Genomic DNA, 23,722 nt, shown 5'->3' on the forward strand with positions numbered 1-23,722 from the left:
GAGGGAGGGAGAGAGAAAGAGAGAACGAAAGGACGGAGATATCGCGAGCAACCGAGAGAGAGAAGGTGGTGAACGGTGGCAGTAGATAGGCTACCACAGAGCTAGCGCCAAAGCGGGTTGAAGCGGCGGTACCGCGCAGCGCTGCAGCTAAATGAGAATCAGTCCAGCGTTGGTCGCCGGCGAGGCCGCACCTGACAACCCCCTTGATGGGAGAGAGTGATATAGCAGTAGGCCCCGCGATCGAGATTCAGAAAGGTCTATTCGACGCGTACCTATCCGCGTAACGGAAGGGAGAGATGTTCTCGCGGTGCTACCGATTGCACGCGTTTCGAGACCCGCAGTACCATTAAGGGTGAACCATTTTTCCTCTCGTCGTTCACCCTGACCCGATGCAGCAGCCGAGCGAACGCGGGAAGCTCGACGAGCTGCGGGACGACGAACCGACGATCGGACTGCGGATGCGTTCCTGAGCCCATTTTCTACATATACAGCAAATCTATATATCAAGCCTCATCGTAATATATATACCAGTTGCGATCGCTGGCGATCGAGGCTCGACTGATATCTCGTACCCTGATCGCTCGTAACCTGACGTTGTCGCGGGGACTATTCGCAAGATCCGAGTGAGAGAGGGACCCGAGGTGGTAAACGGGATCCGCAGGCTAATCCAAATCGGAAGAGATGTCCGCGCTGCCCGACGATGTCGCGTCGTGGTGCAGACTGTCCAGACCATAGTGCACGTAGGTTGTACCATCGGGTACGGGACAGCAGCGTACGACAATATCGGAACATTACTGCTTGGAGGCGGTCACGTGTCCCCAACGGAGCTAGGACGATGCGCCTGGCGAGCCCGGTGCAGGTGCGACCGGGCGAGCCCTGAGGATTCGCGATTGCTCCGTTTCCATCGCGCCGAGCGGCTCGCCGCCGAGGACAGCTGATCCCTCGGGTGGTTCAGGTCGAGGTTTGTCCTCGCTCGACCAGTCGCCTGGCAGCCACGTGCGAAGACGAGCAGACAAGCGGCGGTGAGGTGGTGGTGGCGGGGAGGGAGGTGGAGGAAATCGGTAACGTGGAGGAGGTGGTGCTCGACCAGGTCATCGACGAAGAAGGTGCCTCGTTCTGGCACCTCTTCGTGCAAACATGAGACGTTCGTGGACGCTTGTCGCGGCGATAGCCCTGGCTGCTTCGGGTGAGTGACTCCACTTTCAGGAGAGTGTCTCTGCCATTAGTCCGACAATGTCCATCCACCATGAACCTTAATTGCGACGTGAACTCGTCCACCGTATGTCTCGCTAACCGGCTCGGTTGTCCTTTTCTGCTAGGACGTTTCTTCGAGTTTTCACTATGTCCCACTCCTACTCGTCCCTTCCACAAGTGTCCGTCGACGTCACGCGTCACTCGTTGCTCTGAGCTTCCATTTTTCTTTCTTTCAGATACTGTGAACGCACGATAACGCCACAGAATGTATCGTTGTGTATATTTTATAGATACAGCATCGATCTATTGCTCTTAGCCTTGTTTTCTATAGTGATTGGAACCGTTGAGTAACTGATTATTCTGTTTCTGAATAGTAACAGTCATTTTTTTGTGGTTGATAATATTACAACTATTCGTCCTCGCTCGTTTCTATCATGCGATTTTTTATTTTATAATTCGTAGTAATTTATAACTGGATCGAATTTGTGATCGAAAATATATCAAAGTATAATTCGCATTGGTGACTTCTGATTTCTAACGCAGTCCAACAACTTGGGGATCAAGAACTTGCTATACTCCAAAATTTTATGAATCTTGATGCTCTTGGTATTCACTATCTGTGTATGTAAAAACATGAAAAATCGGCCTATTCATCGAACATACGTGAAATTCCTCAAATTTGAAGTTTTCCATTTCGCGTGAGCGATCGCAATCAATCATCTGTTCGTGCAAGTTGCGAAATTCACGCACACAAGGTTTCTACTTGTAAACAGAGATAAATTTCTTCAAGTTTGTGCGCAAAGAGTCTGTCGTCAGCAAATTTTGTTTACAACTATGCTTGTCACACAATTCTGTATCCTGTTTCTTTCGTTGAAATGAGATCTCGAAATTCTTTAATACAATGTTATTTGCCAAATCACAGGAGGACGATACTCTTGAGCCAAGAAAAGCTCTTCAATTTTGCGGTTTATATATCTATATACGAGAAAACTTCTATTTCGCAATGATCCCCGTTATTCGTTCGCCGAGGCTTAGATTCGAATTTGGTTTCCGAATATCGCGCCGGGCGGTTAAATATCAAGGTTACCGTCCGGATTACGAGGGAGAGAGAGTTTCGCTTTCCGGCGTGGATGTTCATCGCGATCCTTCATCTCTTCGACGTCGCTCTCTCACTTCCGGGATCGGCGCGAGCGCCTCGTCGAGTTTTGAGCTTTGAATGGAGCAGGCAGATGTAGAGCACCCGCAATCCCGGGAGGAGAAATAGGAGGGGAGGCAGGAGTGACAAAGGGGGATGGGGGAGAGGGTGGACGCGGCGTTTCAATATTGACGTCAACCCGCGACGCTTCCAGAGCGACGCGATGTCTCGCGCCTCGTTAGCGGTACGTTGATGCCACCACCTGGAAGTCAAAACGTACGCGCGTGCCGCAAAACGTACGCGCTCAGCAAATCGCCTTTGCATATTTACGCGTTGCACCAATAATGTTTTTATTGTATTGAACCGCGCGCGCACGAGTACGTTGTCTTGACATCCCTTCGCGTTGCCTTCGTCCCTGCCTTTTTTAAAAATGGAAAAATAACAAAATCGTTATCTCTGGTTAAATCTCGGAAATGAAATGTAAAGCCTCTAAAAATTGAGCAAACAAACAGAACATATTGCGATACATTATATTATATAAAAGGTATTATGATATTCAAAATTATAACTAAAGATTCGCATTCTTTTTATATCTTCTGATTTAATAATCTTTCTAAAAAGGTTACATTGTCTAGAAGAGGCTGCAAAAATAATGTAATCGAGAATACCTTTTTTAGATATACTATACCAATGAGATTCTTCCTTCAGATGTATTAATAATGAGATACACATTTCGAACTGACAATTTTCTTTTACAATCATATTATTGTGAAAATTAAATAACGTTCAGTTCAACAATTGATCATGTAAAAATAATTTTTGAATCATTCTCGTATGTTAAATTCATTATGATCGCTCGTGTCGTTTGAAGCAGATGTAATAAATTTGAACGGAATGTAAATTGCCGGCTTCCTCTCGTCTCGCTTTGCGAAACGTTAATTAATTACAACGTGTCAGTTAAAAATAATAATCGTTCAGAATTCTCGTTCCGCTCTCAATCGCGCAGCAACGCCGTGAATATTTTTAAGTTCGAAAACAACATGAAAATTCCATTATGAACAAGTATGTTGACCGAGATCAAATAGAAACATTCCCCGTTGCAGTCGCAGCGCGTCAAAAGCTGTCTCAACCTGCACTACCAAATTGTGCATGTTAGCCCCGTGTAAAATGTAAATTAGGAAGTTACCCACCTCGTCCACGCGTGTCCGGAGGTCGTTCTGTCATGACGTATCGTGTTGATTAATTAGCATCCCACCGCCGGCTGGCAACGCAGTTGGCCGAGCTGGTGCATCCGGCGCCGTTGCAGACGTCGTCGGTCGGAATGGAAAATGGTGGTAAAAATCGTAGTCATCCCACGCCGCAAGAAAGTACGGGAAGTGTTCTTTTCTAGAAATGATTAATGTGTGCTTTCATCTGGTCTAGACGATCGATCGCTACTCTAAAAAGATCTTTCGATGTTAAGCGAGACGCATTTGTTGGAAACATTTTTTTGGTGGTTGATAGAAAACATTTTTTTAACTAATTTAAATATCAATTTTTATTTTATTATTTTTACCAGCTGATTTAATATTTACCGACCTTTTGCGACTTTTATTTTTGTAAACTAGAACGATTTATGAGATTGATATTTTTGTGAGATAAATTTCAAGTGGTACTTTAATACAATGTGTTAATTAATTAGAGTTCCATAATGCGAACTGTTCGTTTATCTTTGTCGTTTTAAGAAATAACTAACTGCATTAATGCTGAGCCATTTGCTTTGAATACCTTTAATATTGTCGTAGGATTTATTGTTTTCAAAGAATAGATATTTTGCATTGTTTTATGTTGTTGATCTCACGAGAATATGTCTGTTGAAAGCTAACTTTTTGAAAAAATATATATCTTTAAAAGTCAAAAAGAACTTTATAAGAAATTGTATACTTATTCGAATATTAATTTCTACAAAAATGAATAAAGGGGCTTTCAGATTTCGAATTATTTAATAATAAATATGGTTGTATGTGTGTGTACAAGTGCAAAATTGAAAGTTTAAAAGTTGTAGAATTTGAATAAAAAATTGTTTTATTTACACATTTAAAGTTCACTTTCTGGACTCTAAGAAATAGTTAATTTTACAATTTGAGATATTTTCTAATTATCTTTGAAAATGAAACTGTCAAACGTAGATTTTGGTAAATAACTTAAGGGGAAAAAACAAAGAGATATGGATTTAACTGAAAATTAAATTTTAATCTCTTTATAAATTATGTTACAATGTAGTTTATCATTTTTTAAATTTAAATTTTAATGTATACTAACGTTCATAAATTCGAAAATGCTTGCAACTTTTTCACATTTCATAAAAACTTAAGTACCTCGATGAGTAGTAGAAAAATAGTACAAAAATAAAAAAAATGCATTTTAAAGAATATAAAAAATAGAGCTTCAGAATTTTTTGTTTCTATGATATTATCCTCCTAAATTATATAAAACTGAAAGTTGATATTTTTTCCAATATTTTTGTTATTTTTTGAAGCGTTCTACCTGGATGAAACATCATCGAATAAAATTTAAAAGACCAGCATTTTACAATAGACTTTCTAAAGCTTTGAAATGTCTTTTTTTTTTAAATGCTACGATGTCTTTTTACAAAGATATCGAATTTTTTATTGTGTAAAAATATAATTTTTGTCAAATATTTTTAAACTGTAAAATACTAAGAAGTTTACAGAAAAAAAACAAAAAGAAAAATATTTGTTATAATGTACTTGATTCAAATAGATATTTTTTAAATTTTTTAAGAATCTTTTAAAGTTTTTAATTATCAACATATTTTGTAAAGTTGAGTCAAAATTTTATACAATTAAATTTTTATATTTTTATAAAAAATCATAGTAGCAATTTTTTCTAAAAACATTTTAAAACTTAGAAAGTTTGTTTAAAAATGATTATATACTTGTCCAATGATGTTTCATCTAGGTAGAGCGCTTTAAAAAATAACAAAAATATTGAAGAAACGTCAATCTAATTTTATATACATAATTTAATAGCAAAATACCATAGAAACAAACTTTAAACGCCAGTTTTGAAGCTCATTTTTCTTCTTTAAAATGCATTTTTTAATATTACTTCCTGGTTTCTGTTCACCGAGATATTGTTTTTGTAAAATACGAAAAAATTTTAAGCAAACTTGTGTACATAAATTAGACAATTCTATGATATATTGTGTCAATTAATTAGAAACATACGCTAGCAAGCGTTTGTTCATCTTCGTTCATTCGGCGAACAATTACGCCTACTGAAGCTTCTGAGAATTGCTGACTTATCCACCTACGCGACACTAGATCGTGCGTTCATAGTAATTGTAGTAATATATTATAACAAATGGAAGGAGAGAGGAGGAGAGGAAAGAATAGTGAGGAAGAATAAGATGTCGAGGTTTCTTTTGAGTTACTCATACAAACTTTTTTATAAGAACCTTTTCTATAATTATTTCCGTAACATTATCTCGTATCATTCAAAGTAGAATTTTCAAAATATAATTTTCCAACAGAATTATTGATATTAGTAATACTTCAAAAATTAATTTTATAAATGTTTCTGTAATTAGCAAAAATCATCATATTTACAGAGAATATTGTAGATGCGATAATTTTCAGATGATAAAGAACTAATATCAATTACGTAATTCACACGTGGAAAAGCAGCATTATTTTTTATATTACTATTTTATTTCTGTTACATACAGAATATTCAAAAATAAATTTATGGCTAGAAATTTTGAATGTAATTATTCTTGAATATTTCTGTATTATGTCTATTTGTTAAAAGGAAGTGTGGTTGATTAGAACTACTAATGTGCACGTTTCACTTTCACAATAACACTTTCACATTGTAACAGTTTGTAATTATTATACCGATCACGTGTTTTGTACGAAGAGATTATCGGCTATAAAAGAATGATCCCGAAAGTTCGGCTATGTTATTTTTAACTTCTAGTAATTCTGAGATTTTTGTGTAATCTGTTCTAAGAAGCTCTGTGAGAAACCGTGCCGTTGCTTGAAAATTTTAAACATTCTGTAAAGTCCATTCGAGGAAAATCCCTCCGCAGGGATTTTCCTCGAAAGAACTTTCACTTCGCTTGACGAATCTCAGTGTTCTTCGAAAAAGTCCATCTTCAAAAGTTGCATATTTTAAAATATAAGTTTTCCTTGATACATTTTCGGTTTATTGGTAAAATATAATCAAGTCTCGAATGCATACTTTAGAAAATACATTTATTAAAAAAAAAGAATTTAATATATCTAAAATGTTTGTCGAAAAACATCCTCTATATCTTGTGTTTCACTCCTATTTAAAAATAATGAAATATTTTAATAACAAATAATGAAGTGTTTTATTTTTTTTAGATAAAAAGCATGTAATTGTAAAATATTATGACAAAATCAATTACCATACTGAATTTGTCTCATTTAATCTAATAATCATCGGTGGACATACGTTTGCGTCGCAAACCCTTTTACCTTTTCTCTGTATTTTCATTACTCTATATCCATCTCTTTACCCTACGATCTTATCCTTACAAATAATCCTATATCAAACTTTATAGTGTAGTACTTGAAATACGTTCATTATAAAAGAAAACAGATATATATATATTTATATTATATTTAATTATAATGTAAATATACATTATACACGTAGAATATTTTGTAGAATAATTTAACTAATTTTGATGTATTCTAGGTTTGTAATTTTGAATTATAATATTAAGAATAACTCACAAAAATACTTAAAAATTTCAAAAATTGAATTTTATGATACAAAAATAAGTTAATTAAAAAATATTTGATAAAGATACATGTATATCCTTTTATAAGATATACACTCGAGGCCAAAAGTTTGGATACACTTAAAAATATGATAAATTGTTATAGAAAAATATTTTATTAGAAGAAGTTGTTACATTAAATTGAAAATAATCTGAAATTATTAACTAAATTAAAAAAAATATATATTTACAGTTCAACATAAATCTTAAACCTTTTTTCATCGAAAAAATCACCTTTAGCTTTCAGAACCGCATTTACAAGTCGTGGTATTCCGGCGACAAGCTTATTTAGTGTTTCTTATGGCAGAGATGTCCAGGAATCTTGTAGCACCCGTCAAAGTTCAGGAGCTGACGATGGACACACCCGGCGGACACACACATTTTAATGCTACTCAGAGCAGTGTATCCAAACTTTTGGCCTGGAGTGTATATAAAAGAAATTTCAATATCAGATAATGTAGAAATAAGGGAGTTAGGAGTAACTAAAATATTTTTATAAATATGTAACTAGAAATATTTTATTAGAAGATATTAGTAATAAAGTCTCGAAATTGTATCACAATGTATTATTAATAGCTTTTTTGCTCAAGAACACTAAATTTCTATTTATTAAATTAATGTTGACCGGATTCTTAAGCATTTCTAAATTATAAATATTATTGCAAAAATTTAAATACAATCTCAAAGTGTATTTAATAAAGCACACATTTCATAGACGTTTATTGAAAACTTTCGTGTTTACTCTTGACTCCCTGTATGCACTGTAAAAAAAAACTTGACTGCATATTTGAGAGACATATAAACATGACGAAGTATACATTTAACATCGTTCTTGAGATAAATTCGTCAGAGATCCTTTCCACACTGTTACGATCGTAAAGGACTCATGCGAATCGGGCGCATCGTGACGTTCGATCGGATACTCACGTGTCGTTTGCCGCATCGTCTCGCGTCACAATAGCCTCCAGACGAATCTAGGGATGCTTAAATTCCCAAAACATCCATATCTTTAATCTAGACATCGAGTACAAAAAATATCGATACTATTCCGTATCTTCTTATATTTCTGTTTCCAAATATATTTGATCTCATTACATCGATAGCACCGTTGCTATTCTGTTTCTAATGTCATCAGATAAGAATCAGTACTATTTGACATTTGTTCCATGAGTTTCAAAGGGTATTAGATACTTTATTAGATATTTACAAAAAGTATCACATCTACATTTCCAGAAAATATCAAATCTCAAGTGTATTGTTCTAATATTTCCGCCTCGATACTGATACCTTTCAAGTACCGCTGTCTAGATAGCATAGCCTCTGGGGATTATGTAGGATATCTCAGATCCAACAAGGCATTTTGTTGTTTGATCTAATCTAGAGTTGATTCTTTCTGAAGTAAAAATGTCAAAAGGATCATCATTTATCTGACATTTTCAACTTTACTGAATACAATAAGCTTTAATAAAACAGTTTCTCAATATTTTTTACTTGATAAGAGCCGTTTCTGAATTAGCAAAGAGATGTGTATGGAATATGCCTTGTTAATCTGAGAGGTTCTCCATTAAAAATATTAGAAATAATAGATATTAGATTTAAGAACAAAATAAATACAAAAAAAGTTGGTATCGTGAACGAAGAAAGTGTCGATACTGTGATACTACCCAACAATGTAAAGCATCCCTAGACGTCCCATGCCGTGCGACCCTGCAGGGTGCACGTAGATGCGTGGGTGTGCGGACGTGGGTGCAACGTCGGAGAGTATCGAACGCGCAGTTGGCCGAGAAGAGGACACTGTACGCTCGCACGTGCGCGCACGCACGGCCACACACGCACTCGTCAACCCGTGCACACATATACGCGCGCGTCACGGAGGCGTCCGCCAGCAAAATCGGCCATCTCCCAAAACCCGCAATTATTGACAGGGAAGCGAAATCATACGTGTACGTGCGCGATAATGGCTGCGATATCGATATCGTTGCCAAGGATTTCGCGGGATCTCGATTCGCGGCTCTATTTTGGTGACGTGCGCTCTTACGAGGTATTTCGCGGATTAGGAAGATAATTATCTCGTGATTGCATTTTCCTGGGATCTGAAATTTAATCTGTACGCGCAGGAATTGTGTAAACTGAAATGAACCGTCTACAATGGGAGTAATGTAGTGTAATCAGTTATAAACTGTAAGAAGTCGACGAATCACAATCGAATGTGAAGAGAATAATCGATTATGATCGGTGAATTTCTTACATCTTACGGCTCACTACACAATATTACTCCCAGTGTGGAAGACCCATAAAGTCTATTCTACAGTTGCGTAATCGCAGTTGGAATTTGTAAGAATTGACCAATTACAGTCGAATATTTGACTATGGTTCGTCAATTTTTACATCGCTACATCTACTGCAACTGCGCTTATGGAATTGTAGAATAGGCTTAATACGAGGTCTTAACCTAAAGATTTATAGCCTTGGCCAAAAGTATTAAGCCCGATCTATAATTGCGTAAACGTAGTTGTGTTGTAAGAATTGACCAATCACAGTTGAATACGAAAAGAATATTCGACTGTAATTGGTGAATTTTTACAACTACGATCACTTACAACTACGTTTACAATTGCAGATTAGGCATTTTATTATTATTTAACGGTTTAGTTTAAAAATTATTTTATGATATACTATATGATTTATCTTACGTTTCAAGAACTTTTTAAATTTGTATATAATGCCAGTAACCAATAGGAGAAAAATTGTAGGTAAAAGAATTTCTAATAAATAAAAAAGAATACAGGTGTCTAATACTTTTAGCTAAGGCTATATAATGATACGAATTATAGTAATAATGGTGATAATAATTGATCACTTATATTATTTACATTAGTTACTCGGGAAATGCTAATGATAATGATTCGGCTGAATAAATATATTAATACGCCTGTACTATACAATTTGGATAAATACGACCAACGATTCTCTAAACATAATACTCATATATGTGTTAATTAAAATTACACACTGCACGATTATTAGCGGAAACGTGATCCTTACAAATTACAGTAAATTTTTTCAAATTAAATTGGTCCCTTAATAATTAAATCTATTTATTACATTGGGACCGCACACAAATGTTTTATGTATATTATGACGGCAAGCTGAAAATATATTCAAATTATGTAGAATTATAGATCGATGATTAACGTTAAAATAATAAATAAACGGTTTTCGCTGCCTTTTTTCGGATTTCTTCGGACTATAAGAAAGATTGGAACCTTTGTCTTTTCGACAAAGTCACTCGCTTAAACATTAGATACCTTCTTTTATCCCGTCGTAAAAAGTCGCGCGACGAGTTCGGGCGAGAATCCACGGCAGCGAGTAAAAAATTTGCAGAGAAAAGTTTTGCGATGGAGATGGCCGATTCCTAAACAGAGCGGACAACTCCTTTCTCTCCCTCCCTCTGTCTCTTCCACTTCGTGGTACCTTCGAATGTCTCTACCTCTGTACTTCTTTTTTCCTTTACCTCTCTCTCTCTCTCTCTCTCTCTCTCTCTCTCTCTCTCTCTCTCTCTCTCTCTCTCTCTCTGTCTTTGTCTTTCTCTCTCAACGAAATGCATGAGCGGACGCGCGATCGTATACGTCAATAACGAAAACTGTGCCAAACGTTGCGAGTAGCCAGGATGAAATCAACCCCTACTAGGTGAAGCTACCTCAAGTCTTTTTACGAGGGTACTAGTCGCCAGCTTGCGACAGAAACGCGTGTGTCTGGTGTCGTTAATAATGCACACGCCCGAATTTCGTTCCTTTTCTCTGTCTCTATCTCTCTCTGTCTCTCGGGTCTGATGCCTGCCAACGAGAAAAAGGGCACGATTCGTTGGATTAGACTGAATGTGGTAACAACTTAGCTTTTTATGGAGCCTGGAAAAACTAATAAATACTGATAGGTATCAAGATAAAAAATTGGAATGAGACTGTCCAAAGACCTTTAAATGAATAAAAGGGTCAAAGATCTAACAATAAGAGTAAACATATTTTTGTAACAAAAATGATCGAGAATTAAATATTGAATTCAAGGTAACTGAATTATTTAAAATGGTGACAATAAAAAACCGAGCCGAAACATTATACATATACGTTTTAATATATTAATACCTATGCCATTGTAATGAGATACGCTTGCATTTTGTCGCTTGCGAATCATTTGATATAATAAACAATAATTTTAAATATTTAATATACGCATCTACTATTTTTCTAGTCTAATGCAACTTGTACTACTCGCAGTGATACAAAGAGATATACATATAGGGAGACATGTAATAAACCTCACAAAAAATGAAGTAAAACTGCAAGAGATACGAAAATTGCGAAACGGCAAGGGAGAGATTTTTAAAAGGGATTTTAAATGCATTTTTAAAGAAAATAATATATTTGCCTTGAGTATCTTACGATGCTTAATTTTCACGTCGTGACATCCTTCTTAATCTCTCGGTTTATATTAAAACTTAGTAGTAAAAATCTGGGAGTAAATATAAATCACGTGATATTTCTATTGCTTCAAAATTGCTAATCTCTGCATTATAATAATAATTAATTTTTATAAAAATATTGTGTATACCAGCATTGTTATTAAATTTATCCAACACTCAACGATGTCTTCATTTGACATAAATATTTAAATTTTCACTTTGCTTTTGCATGAAATAGGAGATATTTCAACTTTTTTCTTTCGCCTTAACAATATCTTCTCTAGTAGTAATCAATTCGTGGTAAGTAACGCCGAGAAAGCTGACTTGCCTCAACTGTGAATCTCGTTTGCTATGCAACGGAACCCTACAGACCGTCATTATCATATTACACAGGCGCATCCTGTGCATGTTCTGTACCACGCGACCATCTCCCAACAGAAGACGAGGAAACGAGCTCGGTCGATATAGCCTTCGCCATCTTCACGCCTCAGTATCGTTAAATTCTCGGACAATGCTTTGTCGGTACTCACGTCTTTGATTTATCTTCTTTCCTATCTCTTTGTGCTGAATTTTTTGTATTATCAAACCGAGCATTATTCATATAAAATCTTTTAAATATTTCCACTTTAATTTTTAGAAAGCATCTTCAAGTGATTTATCATCTATTTTTATAATACTGATTTTTATATATAATACTGATACTATTACACATTTACTATTTCATTTGAAACAATGGGTCCTTTCCATTTGATGACACAAGTCGACACAAGTGTCGTTCTATCTTTCTTGACATTTAGAGATTGACGAAGATAGAACGACACTTGTGTCGACTTGTGTCATCAAATGGAAAGCACCCAATTTAAACAGAGTTACATTGTGACAATTTTTATTGTTTATCGTTTGTCACTATAATTTAAGCAAGATATCGTCTGTTCTCATTTTTCACGATAAAGATCAAATTGAGATTGAGACTGTATTATAATTGAATTTGTTTTATGTTGTATTTAAAAAAAATAAAGATTCGAATTGATATTATTCCCTTTCTTTCCTTACTCGTCCCTTATCGTTTTCAGTCTTTCCAGGTTGGTATTGTCACTGAGAATGTCTCCCGGCATTTATCGGCTTCGGATTAACAATGTTCTAAACTATTTCAGTCAATGTAACGCAGCGACTTGCTATTGTGTCTTACCGCGCAATGCGATCTCGCTTCTCGTTTACCAGTAGAATCGTTAGAACTTTGTCTCCGATGACGACAATACTCTCGTCGTTCCGTTTCGCAGATGCGATACGGCGATCTCAATGTAAGAATGCGGAAAAGTTCCGAATTCTTTCGAATAAAACCCTCGAAAGATATGCAACATTATACCTGTCGATTATGTATTAGAAAAAATAATAGTGTTGAAATACGTTAACAAAGAGTTCTAAAATAAACTCAATAATTAAATTAACATTAGAATTGACATGTAAAATATAATTAGGAAGAACTCTTATATTGACCCTGTTTAAATTTAATTTGTTAAATTAAATTTATGTCAGTTATAAAATTATATACCTATAAGTTATTTTTAATCATTCCTACAGATCTTTACTATTCTTAATTAATATATGTTATTAATTTAACTAAAACAATGGAGTTAAATAACGTAACTTAAGAAATGTATTTTTGACTGAAATTTACTATTTATTAAAGTGCACATACGTCAACACAAATGCTGTTTGAAATAAATTTAATCACGGAAATGGGTTAATTAGATGTGATTGTTTTTTAAACATATGTTTTGTATTAAAATACACTTGGATGTTAAAAATAACAAAATGTTACATAACTTTAAGATTGATTTGATCCTTTAATATTTAATAGTGTAATTAGGAAAATATAACATCAGTATTAAGTGACGACAACCGGTTCGTTGCAATTTCTCTCTGCGTTCATATTACAGTTACAACTGTGATCAAAGAACGAACAGACGTCTATCAATCAGGATGATAACGAACCGAGCGTGTTAGCGTAACTGATTTCAAATTGGGACGAGATAATTTTTGACCGTATTACGAACTGCGCATTGTTATCCATCTCCTCGTACAACCAGTTCTATAATCAGACATTGTTATACGACATCGTTGTACCTACAGTGGCACTCTAACGGCTACTTGATTGGAGTTGTCGAGACGGCAGCAATCGAGAGTTCCTTAGACCGAGTATCGTGGATGACTTTGACCGGATAATTGTGTGTGTGTCATGCTTCCTAAATGGTCTGTGTCGCGAGTTACAGTGTAAACACACAGCGGGAGGGCTTAACGTAGGAATGACTTTAGTGTTTGCGGCAAGCAATCTTGCCGGGCAAATTAGTGCCCGAGTTAATTATCTCTCGCGATCAAATCGTTAGGAGGGCCGAAAGGTACCTTACCTTCAGCACGATTATTTATGTCACTGGCGAGATTAGCTGTATGGCAATGGAAATTAGATTACTTCTGTTGGAATGGAGATTCGCGTAGGTGTAGATTATATGGTAGGAATTCTAAAATGATTTCCGCACAGCTTGTGTATAATGATTTATTTCACACGAGACAGAATATCTTGTGTTTTGTAGTCATAGGTTTTCCTGGAAAATAAATAAATGTATTAAACAGCGACCCGATTGCATTTGATTATGTCATTATTTGTGGTTAATGCCTTCATATTATATAGCTTTGTGTAACATCATATCTGTATTATATAAAAGAAGTAATCAATAAACGCATATTTTTTTAAATCGCAATTTTTGCATTTTATTATATTTCTCTGGGGAATATTACTGTAAAAAAGTAAATTATTAATACAGTCGACGATTTTTCATAACAAAGACGTTTCAGCATCGCCTAATACTTTTATAAGAACGAGGCGTTACAAATTCATTTGAAATCGCGTTATAGCAATGTTTCAGACAGTTCGATCCGACAGTCTTCTGAACAAGAACAGACCTCTGTGAATAATCCATAGTCACCTTGAATCTCCATTATGAAAAAGTATTCCCGATACAAAATCTATATTATTTATTTAATGGCGTTGTTATTTTTTACTGACAATAATTAAAATATCAAGAAATATCTTTCAATTTGATAACTAACTGAACCGATTTCTTTACAAAGTTGCCTTTACATCATCTTGATTCTTTCAAACTGTGAAGATAATACTTATTTTTTTCACAATATTAACGCATTACAGGTATTTTTCAGGTATTTTTAAACGTCACATGTAAGAGCTTGTTAAATTGTAATATTAATGGTAAGAAGAAGCAATTTTGTAGCTACATAGTAACCATAAACTTTTTTATTATAACTTTAATCTCGGTTCAACTTACTCTTCATCTTTTCCAGGTTCTAAAAATTAGAAAAAGCTAAGGAGTAAGTTAAACCAAGATTAAAACTTAATCCACATCGATGAAGACGGGTATGAAAAAGTTTATGATGGAAAAGGGCATTAGACGTGTACACTCTTATAGAATACTTGATACTGATATTAGTACTTAACATCATTAGAGTAATATGCATATGATTCGCTGTGTTAGTCACTCAGAATTTTCAGAGGCTGCTCATTTTATTCCAATCGGAGCAAAATTAGTCGTCGTTCGACGACACAGGTCTTTCTATTCTCGAGGCTCTCGTCGAAGTTCCACGTGGTAAACGGTAATGGGAGGCAATATAAGCAAACAGTTAGTCTCGGCGAGTTTCGGAAGAGGCTTTATCGTCGTTTAGGTGCAACAGCTTGCAATCTGACGTCGCTGGATTTGCAGCCGGATCGTTCGAGTATGGGTGCACGATACGAATACGATTATAGGCATACACATGGTTGCGCATAGCATACACATACGAACATACACAAGACTTCCTCTCTCTTTCTTTCACTCAGATGCATAAAAGCTGCGATATACCGGCGGTTGCTGCGGTATTTATTCGTCGAGTGTCACTCATTGTTTCCCTCGCCTCTCCCGTTATCGACGTTTTTGCACGCGCCTTGCCGCTAGAATGAATCTGAGACCCGGTATAACAGCCAAATTCTTTAGAGGAAAAGGAGACTCGAGGAATATACAATCGATAGCTTTGAATTTTGGCGGATACAACAGTTTCTTTTTTTTTTTTTTTAATACCACTCTCATTGTTCATTATCTCATAAGATTCAATTTTTTATTACAGAGTGAATGGTTTTATGTAGAATATAAGAGTTTACTTCGACTAAATTAATTTTTTTTATGTTGCAAGAAAATCCAAAATTTTCGCAGAGAGAGATATTATCAAGTCTTTCTTAAATATTATTTTAATTAGTATTACTAATAAAGCGGATAATGAGGAACCAAGCGCTATTGTCGGTGTCTCTCATTTCATTATGATAATGGAGCCAACTTCCGTCAATCTTCTGAAGGCGTTAAATAAGAAGAGATAAAAAAAGTAAACGCGAAATATACACGTTATCTAGGCAGTTCTGGTGCCGTCATTGATAGATGGGCCACCGTTCCCCGAGCACTAAATGATAAATAACTCATTTAGCAAGAAATATGGGTTCGTGCCTGATTCTTGCCAGCTCGGCCTTTCGGTTGCTATTGATAACCAGCGTGAGATGTGTGAATGGGTGCACTCGGGGGTTGGAGGGGAAAGTGGAAGCAGGGGAAAGGGGTGGGTGGGCGAGAGTGGGTATCCATCGGCCGGCGTTCATCGACCGCCGCGCTCTCATACGAGAATTTAATTGTCAGCCATACGAAAGCGAACCGGTTATCGATTCTATGAGAACGTCTCTCTCTATCGGGCGAAACCACCGAGTGGTTTGCACGTGTTGCGCCTGCATCCCTCCAGCTGTCGCCCTCTATAGTATGCTCTCTCTCTCTCTCTCTCTCTCTCTCTCTCTCTCTCTCTCTCTCTCTCTAAAACGTTCGTATGCATTGAAAATTAGTTTAAGATATATATATTTTACAATATTATTCTATATTTTCCATTTATTCACTTTCTCTCGTTCTCTGTCTCTCTCTCTCTCTCTCTCTCTCTCTCTCTCTCTCTCTCTCTCTCTCTTTCTTATTCTCTCTCTTTTATTCTATCTCTCTCTCTCTCCCGCTTCCTTTCTTTACTATCAGTCTTACACTCTCATGTTATCCCTTGCGTTCGCTTTTTTCCTTGATTCTCTTTTTATTGGTTCTTTAAATTAAAATGCATTATAGAATATTTAAGTTAATGCATTTATCTTTATTCTTGCACGCACAGTTAGCGCGCGAAAAGCACAATAAATTTATCCATACTAATTATTTCATGCGTGAGACCTCTCTTATTTCTACCAGATTAACTGTTAATGGCGTTAATGGCGATTATGAGAGAGAGAAATCATTAAAGAATTTAAAATCGATTTTTCCTTAACGAGGAAACGTTAGAGATTTATTATTTATTTGACATTCTTAATCTTTAACATCCGATACTTCTGGAATTAGCAACTAAATCAAGATTCAGTTACACACACAACACACAAAGCTTAAAATTAAATGTAAAATAAGGTTATATATAAAATTAAGTTATATTGATTTTTCTCTCTGCAACGGTTTATTAATAGAAAATGCTTTACTTTCAATAGTTTACAAATTCAAAAGCACACTTATGTAAAGGTCTTTGTCTTTAATTATATCCTAGAAATTCATAATCACCATTGATCTGATAGGAAAAGAAATATGAAGAAGCTGACAGAAAATATTTCTTGATAGAAAAAAAAAAGATATTTGTTATGTATACATATAGAATAATATTATGAAAGAGTAAATTAAACAATATTACACAATACATAATATCTATAAAAATACTATTTCTTATATTTAAAAAATTTGATATATTTTTTTTGTATCAAGCTCATTACTTCTAATAAGTAGATTAATAATTATCATATAACAATAACTGGATAATGAAAAATATTTTGAAAACGCAAAATTTTTTTTCATTCTTTGTTTTAATATGTAAAATTAGTTATATCATTTATTTGTATTTTATCGCGTGTTGATAATAATTTTACGCGGTTTATAACGGTACAGTGGTCAGCTTAGTGCTCTTAAGGGATCAGTATTCTCGAATACACATGTATACGTAATAAAATTCTGTCTCTTTCTCTCTCTTTCTCTCTATCTCATTTCCTATCCTATTTCTCTATTCATTCCTCTGCCTTCTTGCTACCGTGCTACCAGTAATATCGTTTTAAAAGCAGTTACAAAGGATAAAAAAAAAATAGATTAATATTTTTAAACTTTGCGAAAAATCTTTATTTTCTATATTAGTGACATACAAGAAGCTTATTTAATAGTGACTTATTATTTATTTGTCACAAACATACTGTCAATAAATTACCGACATTTCTTTAGACTACTCCAGATTTATTAAATTATATCTTCCATTCTCTAAACTACTTTAGATTATTTTGATTACGTTTTGTATCTTTTACAGTCTCTTCAATTAATCTTCTCTCTCTCTCTCTTTGATTCTTCTATCCTTATTCTAAAAAAATTCCTTTTTAGATTCGTATCTTTTTTGATTCTTGCAAAGCTGGAATTTAATATTAAGCTTCCTTTGCTAAAAATTACGTATCAATGTACAAATATTTTATTAATAAAGTATAATGTATAATGTCCTTTTCCAGTAAAAATTAGTTGCAAGCACAGATTTTACTGACTTTATTTACGACTTATCGCTCGTTATTACGCGACCTATTTATGTATTATTCGAAAGACGGAGATTACAAAGATTTCCATCAGAATTTTTCGAAGCTTGATAACCCGACGAGCGGTATTATATAAAGCGATTATAATCTTCGCTTTTTTGTACCACCTATACCCCTTGAATATATTCCGCTGTCGCAAGGCGGAAAAAAAGTAATACGCGAAGAATGAGGTCAATGCAGAATTCAAAAAAAGCTTACTGCAGCACCGCCTCGATAAAACGTAACCATTTTTCTGCCGCTCATTTAACCCTTTCCAATAATCGTTTTATATGCGTAGTGTCGAAGAAACCCATTATGTAGGATTTATCAGAATAAATATCGATGTGTCTGGTATGAAGGATGATTTACAGTGGAATCTGGTTACAAGGAACTTCATCGAAGTTCTAATTGAGTTTGTTGCGCTGAAATTATGCTACATCGAATTGTCTACGTCAAATTATGTGATGTATCCTGTATCCTTGCTTTGGATGAAGTCGGAGTAAAGGAGTCTCGCAACTCCTCTATCGCGCCTTCCGGCAGATAACAATTATCTGAGTAGAACTCAAAAGTCTTCATGAATTACAGAAACATGTAGTCATAACTTATTCTATATATAATATAAAATTATATAGAAAAATAGATTCACGATAAATTCACAGAAAGGTAATGCGGATCAAATTTGTAACTAAAATTTAAATGATAGATTCGTAGCATCGAAGGACGTAGATAGTCCCGTGAATGTAACGAATATAAATGTTGAAACACGGAATTTTTTTTATATTTTCTTGCGCAGGATGAAGAGTTAAGATAGATGCGGCTAAAGTTTCAACATTCTGTACAGTTATATATTATATAGAGAGGGAGAGAGAGACAGAAAACAAATTACATTGAGCTCAGGTAGACGGGAGATCGATGATGCGTGGCCTTCGCGCATCGCGCTGAAGCGCGACGATGAAAAGGAGAAAGATAACGAGAGCGCAGAAAACTTGCAGCTATTCCCGTCTCCAAGAGTGTCAAGGGTCGCTGACTCCCCGGCTGCTGCTGCTGCTGCTGCTGAGAGCCGGCGCTTTCGTACCGTTCTTTAGAAGACCGTCGCCGTCACGCGACGATCGATCCGGTCGCGGCACCGCGGGCATCGCGGACTCAGACAGACAGACAGACAGACAGACACGCGGATTGCAGTCGAAAATACGCCCGGGCGAAGCGGAATGCCGTCCTCCGATGCGGCCATCGAACGCAACCGAGATTTCCACCGCATGACCTCGCCGCCGAGGCGACTGTAGAAACCTCGAGCTTAGTCGAAGTCGATCGGTTTGCTTCGTACGGTGGAAAAGCACGAATGATTATCGAGCTTTATTGTATATACGAATACGCGATTTGCAAATTATAGCTGTAACAAGGAATGATTCCTGTTGCGAAAATATATCGAATGAATTATTTCGCATGTTCTGTTTTTGAAAGATTGAATTAAAAAATTGGAAAATTAATGTCTTTTTCCTTGTTAAAATGTTATAAATATGATATGAAATCTTTTGTTTTCAAATGTAAATACTCTTCAAACGTGAAATCGTATGTATGTATAACGGAAAAAGCTATCTTTTTTAAATCAAAGTGTGTTTACATTAAAATACAATAGGTAAATTAATACATCAATATTTTATATTTTTCTTTCAAACATTTCGTATAATTTAAAGACAACGTTTTTAAACTAAAGTATCTTTCTTTTGAATTTATTCTTTTTTTTCATTTATTCCTCCGAGTATAGACTAGACTAAAATTTCGCAAATAATTTTAACTGTGTTGCAATCTTATATTAAAATATATGTAAGTATGTGTGTTTCTTTCATCTATAAAATTTGTTAGATAAAAAAATTGATCGATTTCACAATGAAAACATTTTCATTTACTGTTACGTCACGTTCAAGAGTGTTCAAGTTATTTCTGAAATAGCTTCAGCTTTTTCGCAAATTGTTGTTGTAGAATGAAAAGATTCTACGTTACATCCTCGACGATAGAAAATAAATTGACGTTTTAATCCGTGGAATTTATTGCTGGTTGGAAAAATTGGTTGGACCGATGAGAAAACGTTTTGATCCTTACATCGCGTTCTGGTTGAAGTGGAAAAGACATTCTTCGTCCAACTCGAGGTATATGAAATCGATCGTAAACTCAATTGATCGTAATAGTGGGAGGAAGAAGAAAGGCGGTGGTTTGTCACATTCTGAAGGATATAAAAGGACGAAGTAAATTCGGACGACACATCCTTTCTTCGAATTAGATTTGCAACGACTGTTTCATAAGAATATTGGACGAGAAAACGTTATATATTGTTTGGTAACCGAGAAGCGATGAATGCTCACTCGTTTCGATGTTATATAGTAAACAACATATTAGAGAATAAATTTTTTGTAATTTCAAAATCAAATTGTATATTGTTTATATCATTTTGTAACTCGCTATAACTTGCAACTTGTATTTTAAATGATTAACTAATGTGTGTGCACATTATGTGCGAAAAAAAGAGAAATAATCTATGAAATTGTAAAATATATAGTTACGCGTCGCTCAATTATATCTTGACGATAATATCGAATTTTGTGATTAATGATACGTGAATGTTTATTCAAAATATCCATCGCAAATGCGAATGTTTATGTAATGGAATACGGTTTGGCAAAAAATCTGAAATTTGTAATCAACCCAATTTCAGATCACATTCGAGTAATACAAAACTTTGAAACTTAAAAGTTACAATACAAAGATATTAATTTTTTTTATAATCGTTATATAAATATATATATTTTATTTTTATACTATTATAGATTATTGTAAATTAATATACATATTTTAATATAAATATATTTTCAATATTCATTATACGCAGGACTAATGCAATCAATTTTGTATATATATATATATACATATATATCAGTATTGCATAAACATCAAATAACGTTTTACTTAGTAATTTCTATGAAATAATTTTTCAACAAGTCCCCAAGGAGATCGTTGACCAACCGAGGTTGTTTTACGGCATTCAAATACGTTTATCGTCATATATGAATCGGTCCATTGAATTTTGATGTATCAGAGAGCAGCAACTACTAACATTATTATACAGTAGAAATAATAGGATAGCTATTCAAAAAGCAAATATGAGGGATACAGAAATAAATCTTACATTGTTCAATTTTGTTCGATATCATCAATATCGCATTATCAATGTCGTTTTATTTCGTATCTTATTGTATCTTATTTGCAAGTTTGATATAACATGTTGCCAATAACGTAATGTCTCTAATTTAGTTTTGAAATTCAAAACCCAATAAATCTAACTTCGAACACGCGAACGATTTTTTCTGTATTATCATAAATCTCAGAAAATCGAGAAAGTAAACGTAACACGTTTAAACTTTTATATTTATTTCAATTCTATTTTTTCGCGGAATAAATTGTTTAGCAATTGTATCGTCAATGTATAGAATGATTGATTGAGAAAGCGATATATTCTGCGGTTTATGAAAATTTCTAGAAAAACTTATTTGTCAGACTTTACTACGAAACGTAGAAGTTTTGGAATTTCGATTTGTTTGATATAATGTAGTATCTATTCACCACAGTCAACTGAAGCCATTTCCTTTCAAAATTCGAAACCGATTCACGGGTCGTCAGGATGGAATCCCGTTCAGTGGCCCTTTTAGAGAAGCTTTGTATTCACGGCTGAGCACCACCAAGCACTAAAGGGCCAATGTCCACCGCGTACGAGTGGCGGACGTTACGTTCGTTCACACAATTTATTGCGATCAGGTAGAGAGGGTACGTGATTGGAAAGGTCGCAAGCGAAGGGTCTGCCCTATATATATTAGCTTCTTTAAAGACGAACGACTCTCTCATGCTCCTTACGAGCTGCTCGACGAGAAAATAAACTTTCCGTAACGGGGACAGATTAAACATCGAACGTAAATCTGGATTTCAAAACGCGCTCTCTTCTGGAAAAATTAATGTTAATCTCGTGTTTTATATGAGACTGAGACAGAGTTTCTTTTATTTCTGCGAGTGGATCAGTTGCCGCATGTTACTTGAGTAAGATAGAGCCTCTAAGAGTTATTAATAACTTAATAACTCGACTCTCATCCGTAAATTATTTGTATTTGTCGAAGTTCTTCACAGCTTCATAAAACATTAACGATATATGATAATTAATTATATGCGATAATTTTTATTCCGTTTGCTATTGTGTACTTATACATCCTCATTATTTACAAACATTTTTTTTATAACTTCTGTTATATAGAATTATATAGAATTAATAAGAAGATTATAAACGATTGGTGAAAAAGTAATTGCAGAACAAAAGTAAATGCAAAAGGCAATGTTGAAAAATGAAAAGTTAATAGACAACACTTAATTAAATTTTCACTAAGGCATTGTTGCATTAGCGTTGTCAAATTAATGTTGACGCGTTATGTAACGCTGTTAAAACATTAACGAACAATCATCATTCTAATTTGCCACATTTAGTCGTTGCACGTTGCGCAGCTATTTGTCTTACACGAGACAATTTACCCTCCCAAAAACTCGTTACAAGGTACATCTCAGCTTGCCATTACCGGCGCCGCGCTAATTGGATTCAGATTAAAGTAGTAGCATCCTCGGTGCTGTCTTAACACCTTGTATATTCAAGAAGACGTTTTCCCTTCTTTTTAATGATTCGCTCGTCTTTGAGAAACTTAAGCGATAAAACACAATTTTTACAGATTAATGACTTGCGTTAGTGCATTTAGAATATGTGTAAGTGTGTGCACATATAGGATCAATTTGGCGCCATGAAGAAAGTCAACGTATAAAAAGAAACGTATTACATACATATTATGATATTACATACGCGTCAAATTAATTTGGCGCCATGAAGGATCAATTGATCCTTCGTACAAACGAGCGCGAGGCATAAATACGAATAATTTACAATTTACAATCAATACTAGGACTATTTATCACTCCAGCGTAAGTCAAATCACGAAAGCACAATAACTGCTGAATACGCACTAAACGTGATGTGATGGAAACGTTAGAGGATGAGAGGTCGATAGTTGCGTCAAATAAACACGCGTAAACTAACAAATTCAGATTTGTGTACGTCCCAACTGGTTGTAAATTTATCACGAAATTGTATCTATTATAAATGTATAATTTACGCACCAACATCTGCGGAGGTTCACACGAGTATTAGATTTATTCTTGGAGTCATAAATATTAAATACTATTTTATTTTATTTTGTTATTAATAGATATTAATTATACAAATTTTGCAATAATAATTTAAACTTCATACTTTTAAATTTCTTTAGGAACGTTAATCTTTAAGAAACGTTAATGAACATTGAGATAATGTGCAATTTGGAAATTTTTGAAAATTTAACTTGG

At 34.8% G+C, this 23,722-nt stretch overlaps 1 protein-coding gene across 1 annotated transcript in view; it reads left to right on the forward strand.

The window, feature by feature from the left end:
- The first annotated feature begins 1,137 nt into the window (after positions 1–1,137).
- Positions 1,138–23,722, forward strand: part of nAChRa7 (nicotinic acetylcholine receptor alpha7 subunit) — a 201,539-nt gene continuing 178,954 nt past the window's right edge. The window contains exon 1 of the mRNA XM_018551289.1: positions 1,138–1,186. Within this exon, the coding sequence (XP_018406791.1) occupies positions 1,138–1,186 (49 nt within the window). The remainder of the gene's footprint in view (positions 1,187–23,722) is intronic.

This window comes from Cyphomyrmex costatus, unplaced genomic scaffold, assembly GCF_001594065.2.
Source record: "Cyphomyrmex costatus isolate MS0001 unplaced genomic scaffold, Ccosl1.0 scaffold137, whole genome shotgun sequence".
NCBI lineage: Eukaryota > Metazoa > Arthropoda > Insecta > Hymenoptera > Formicidae > Cyphomyrmex > Cyphomyrmex costatus.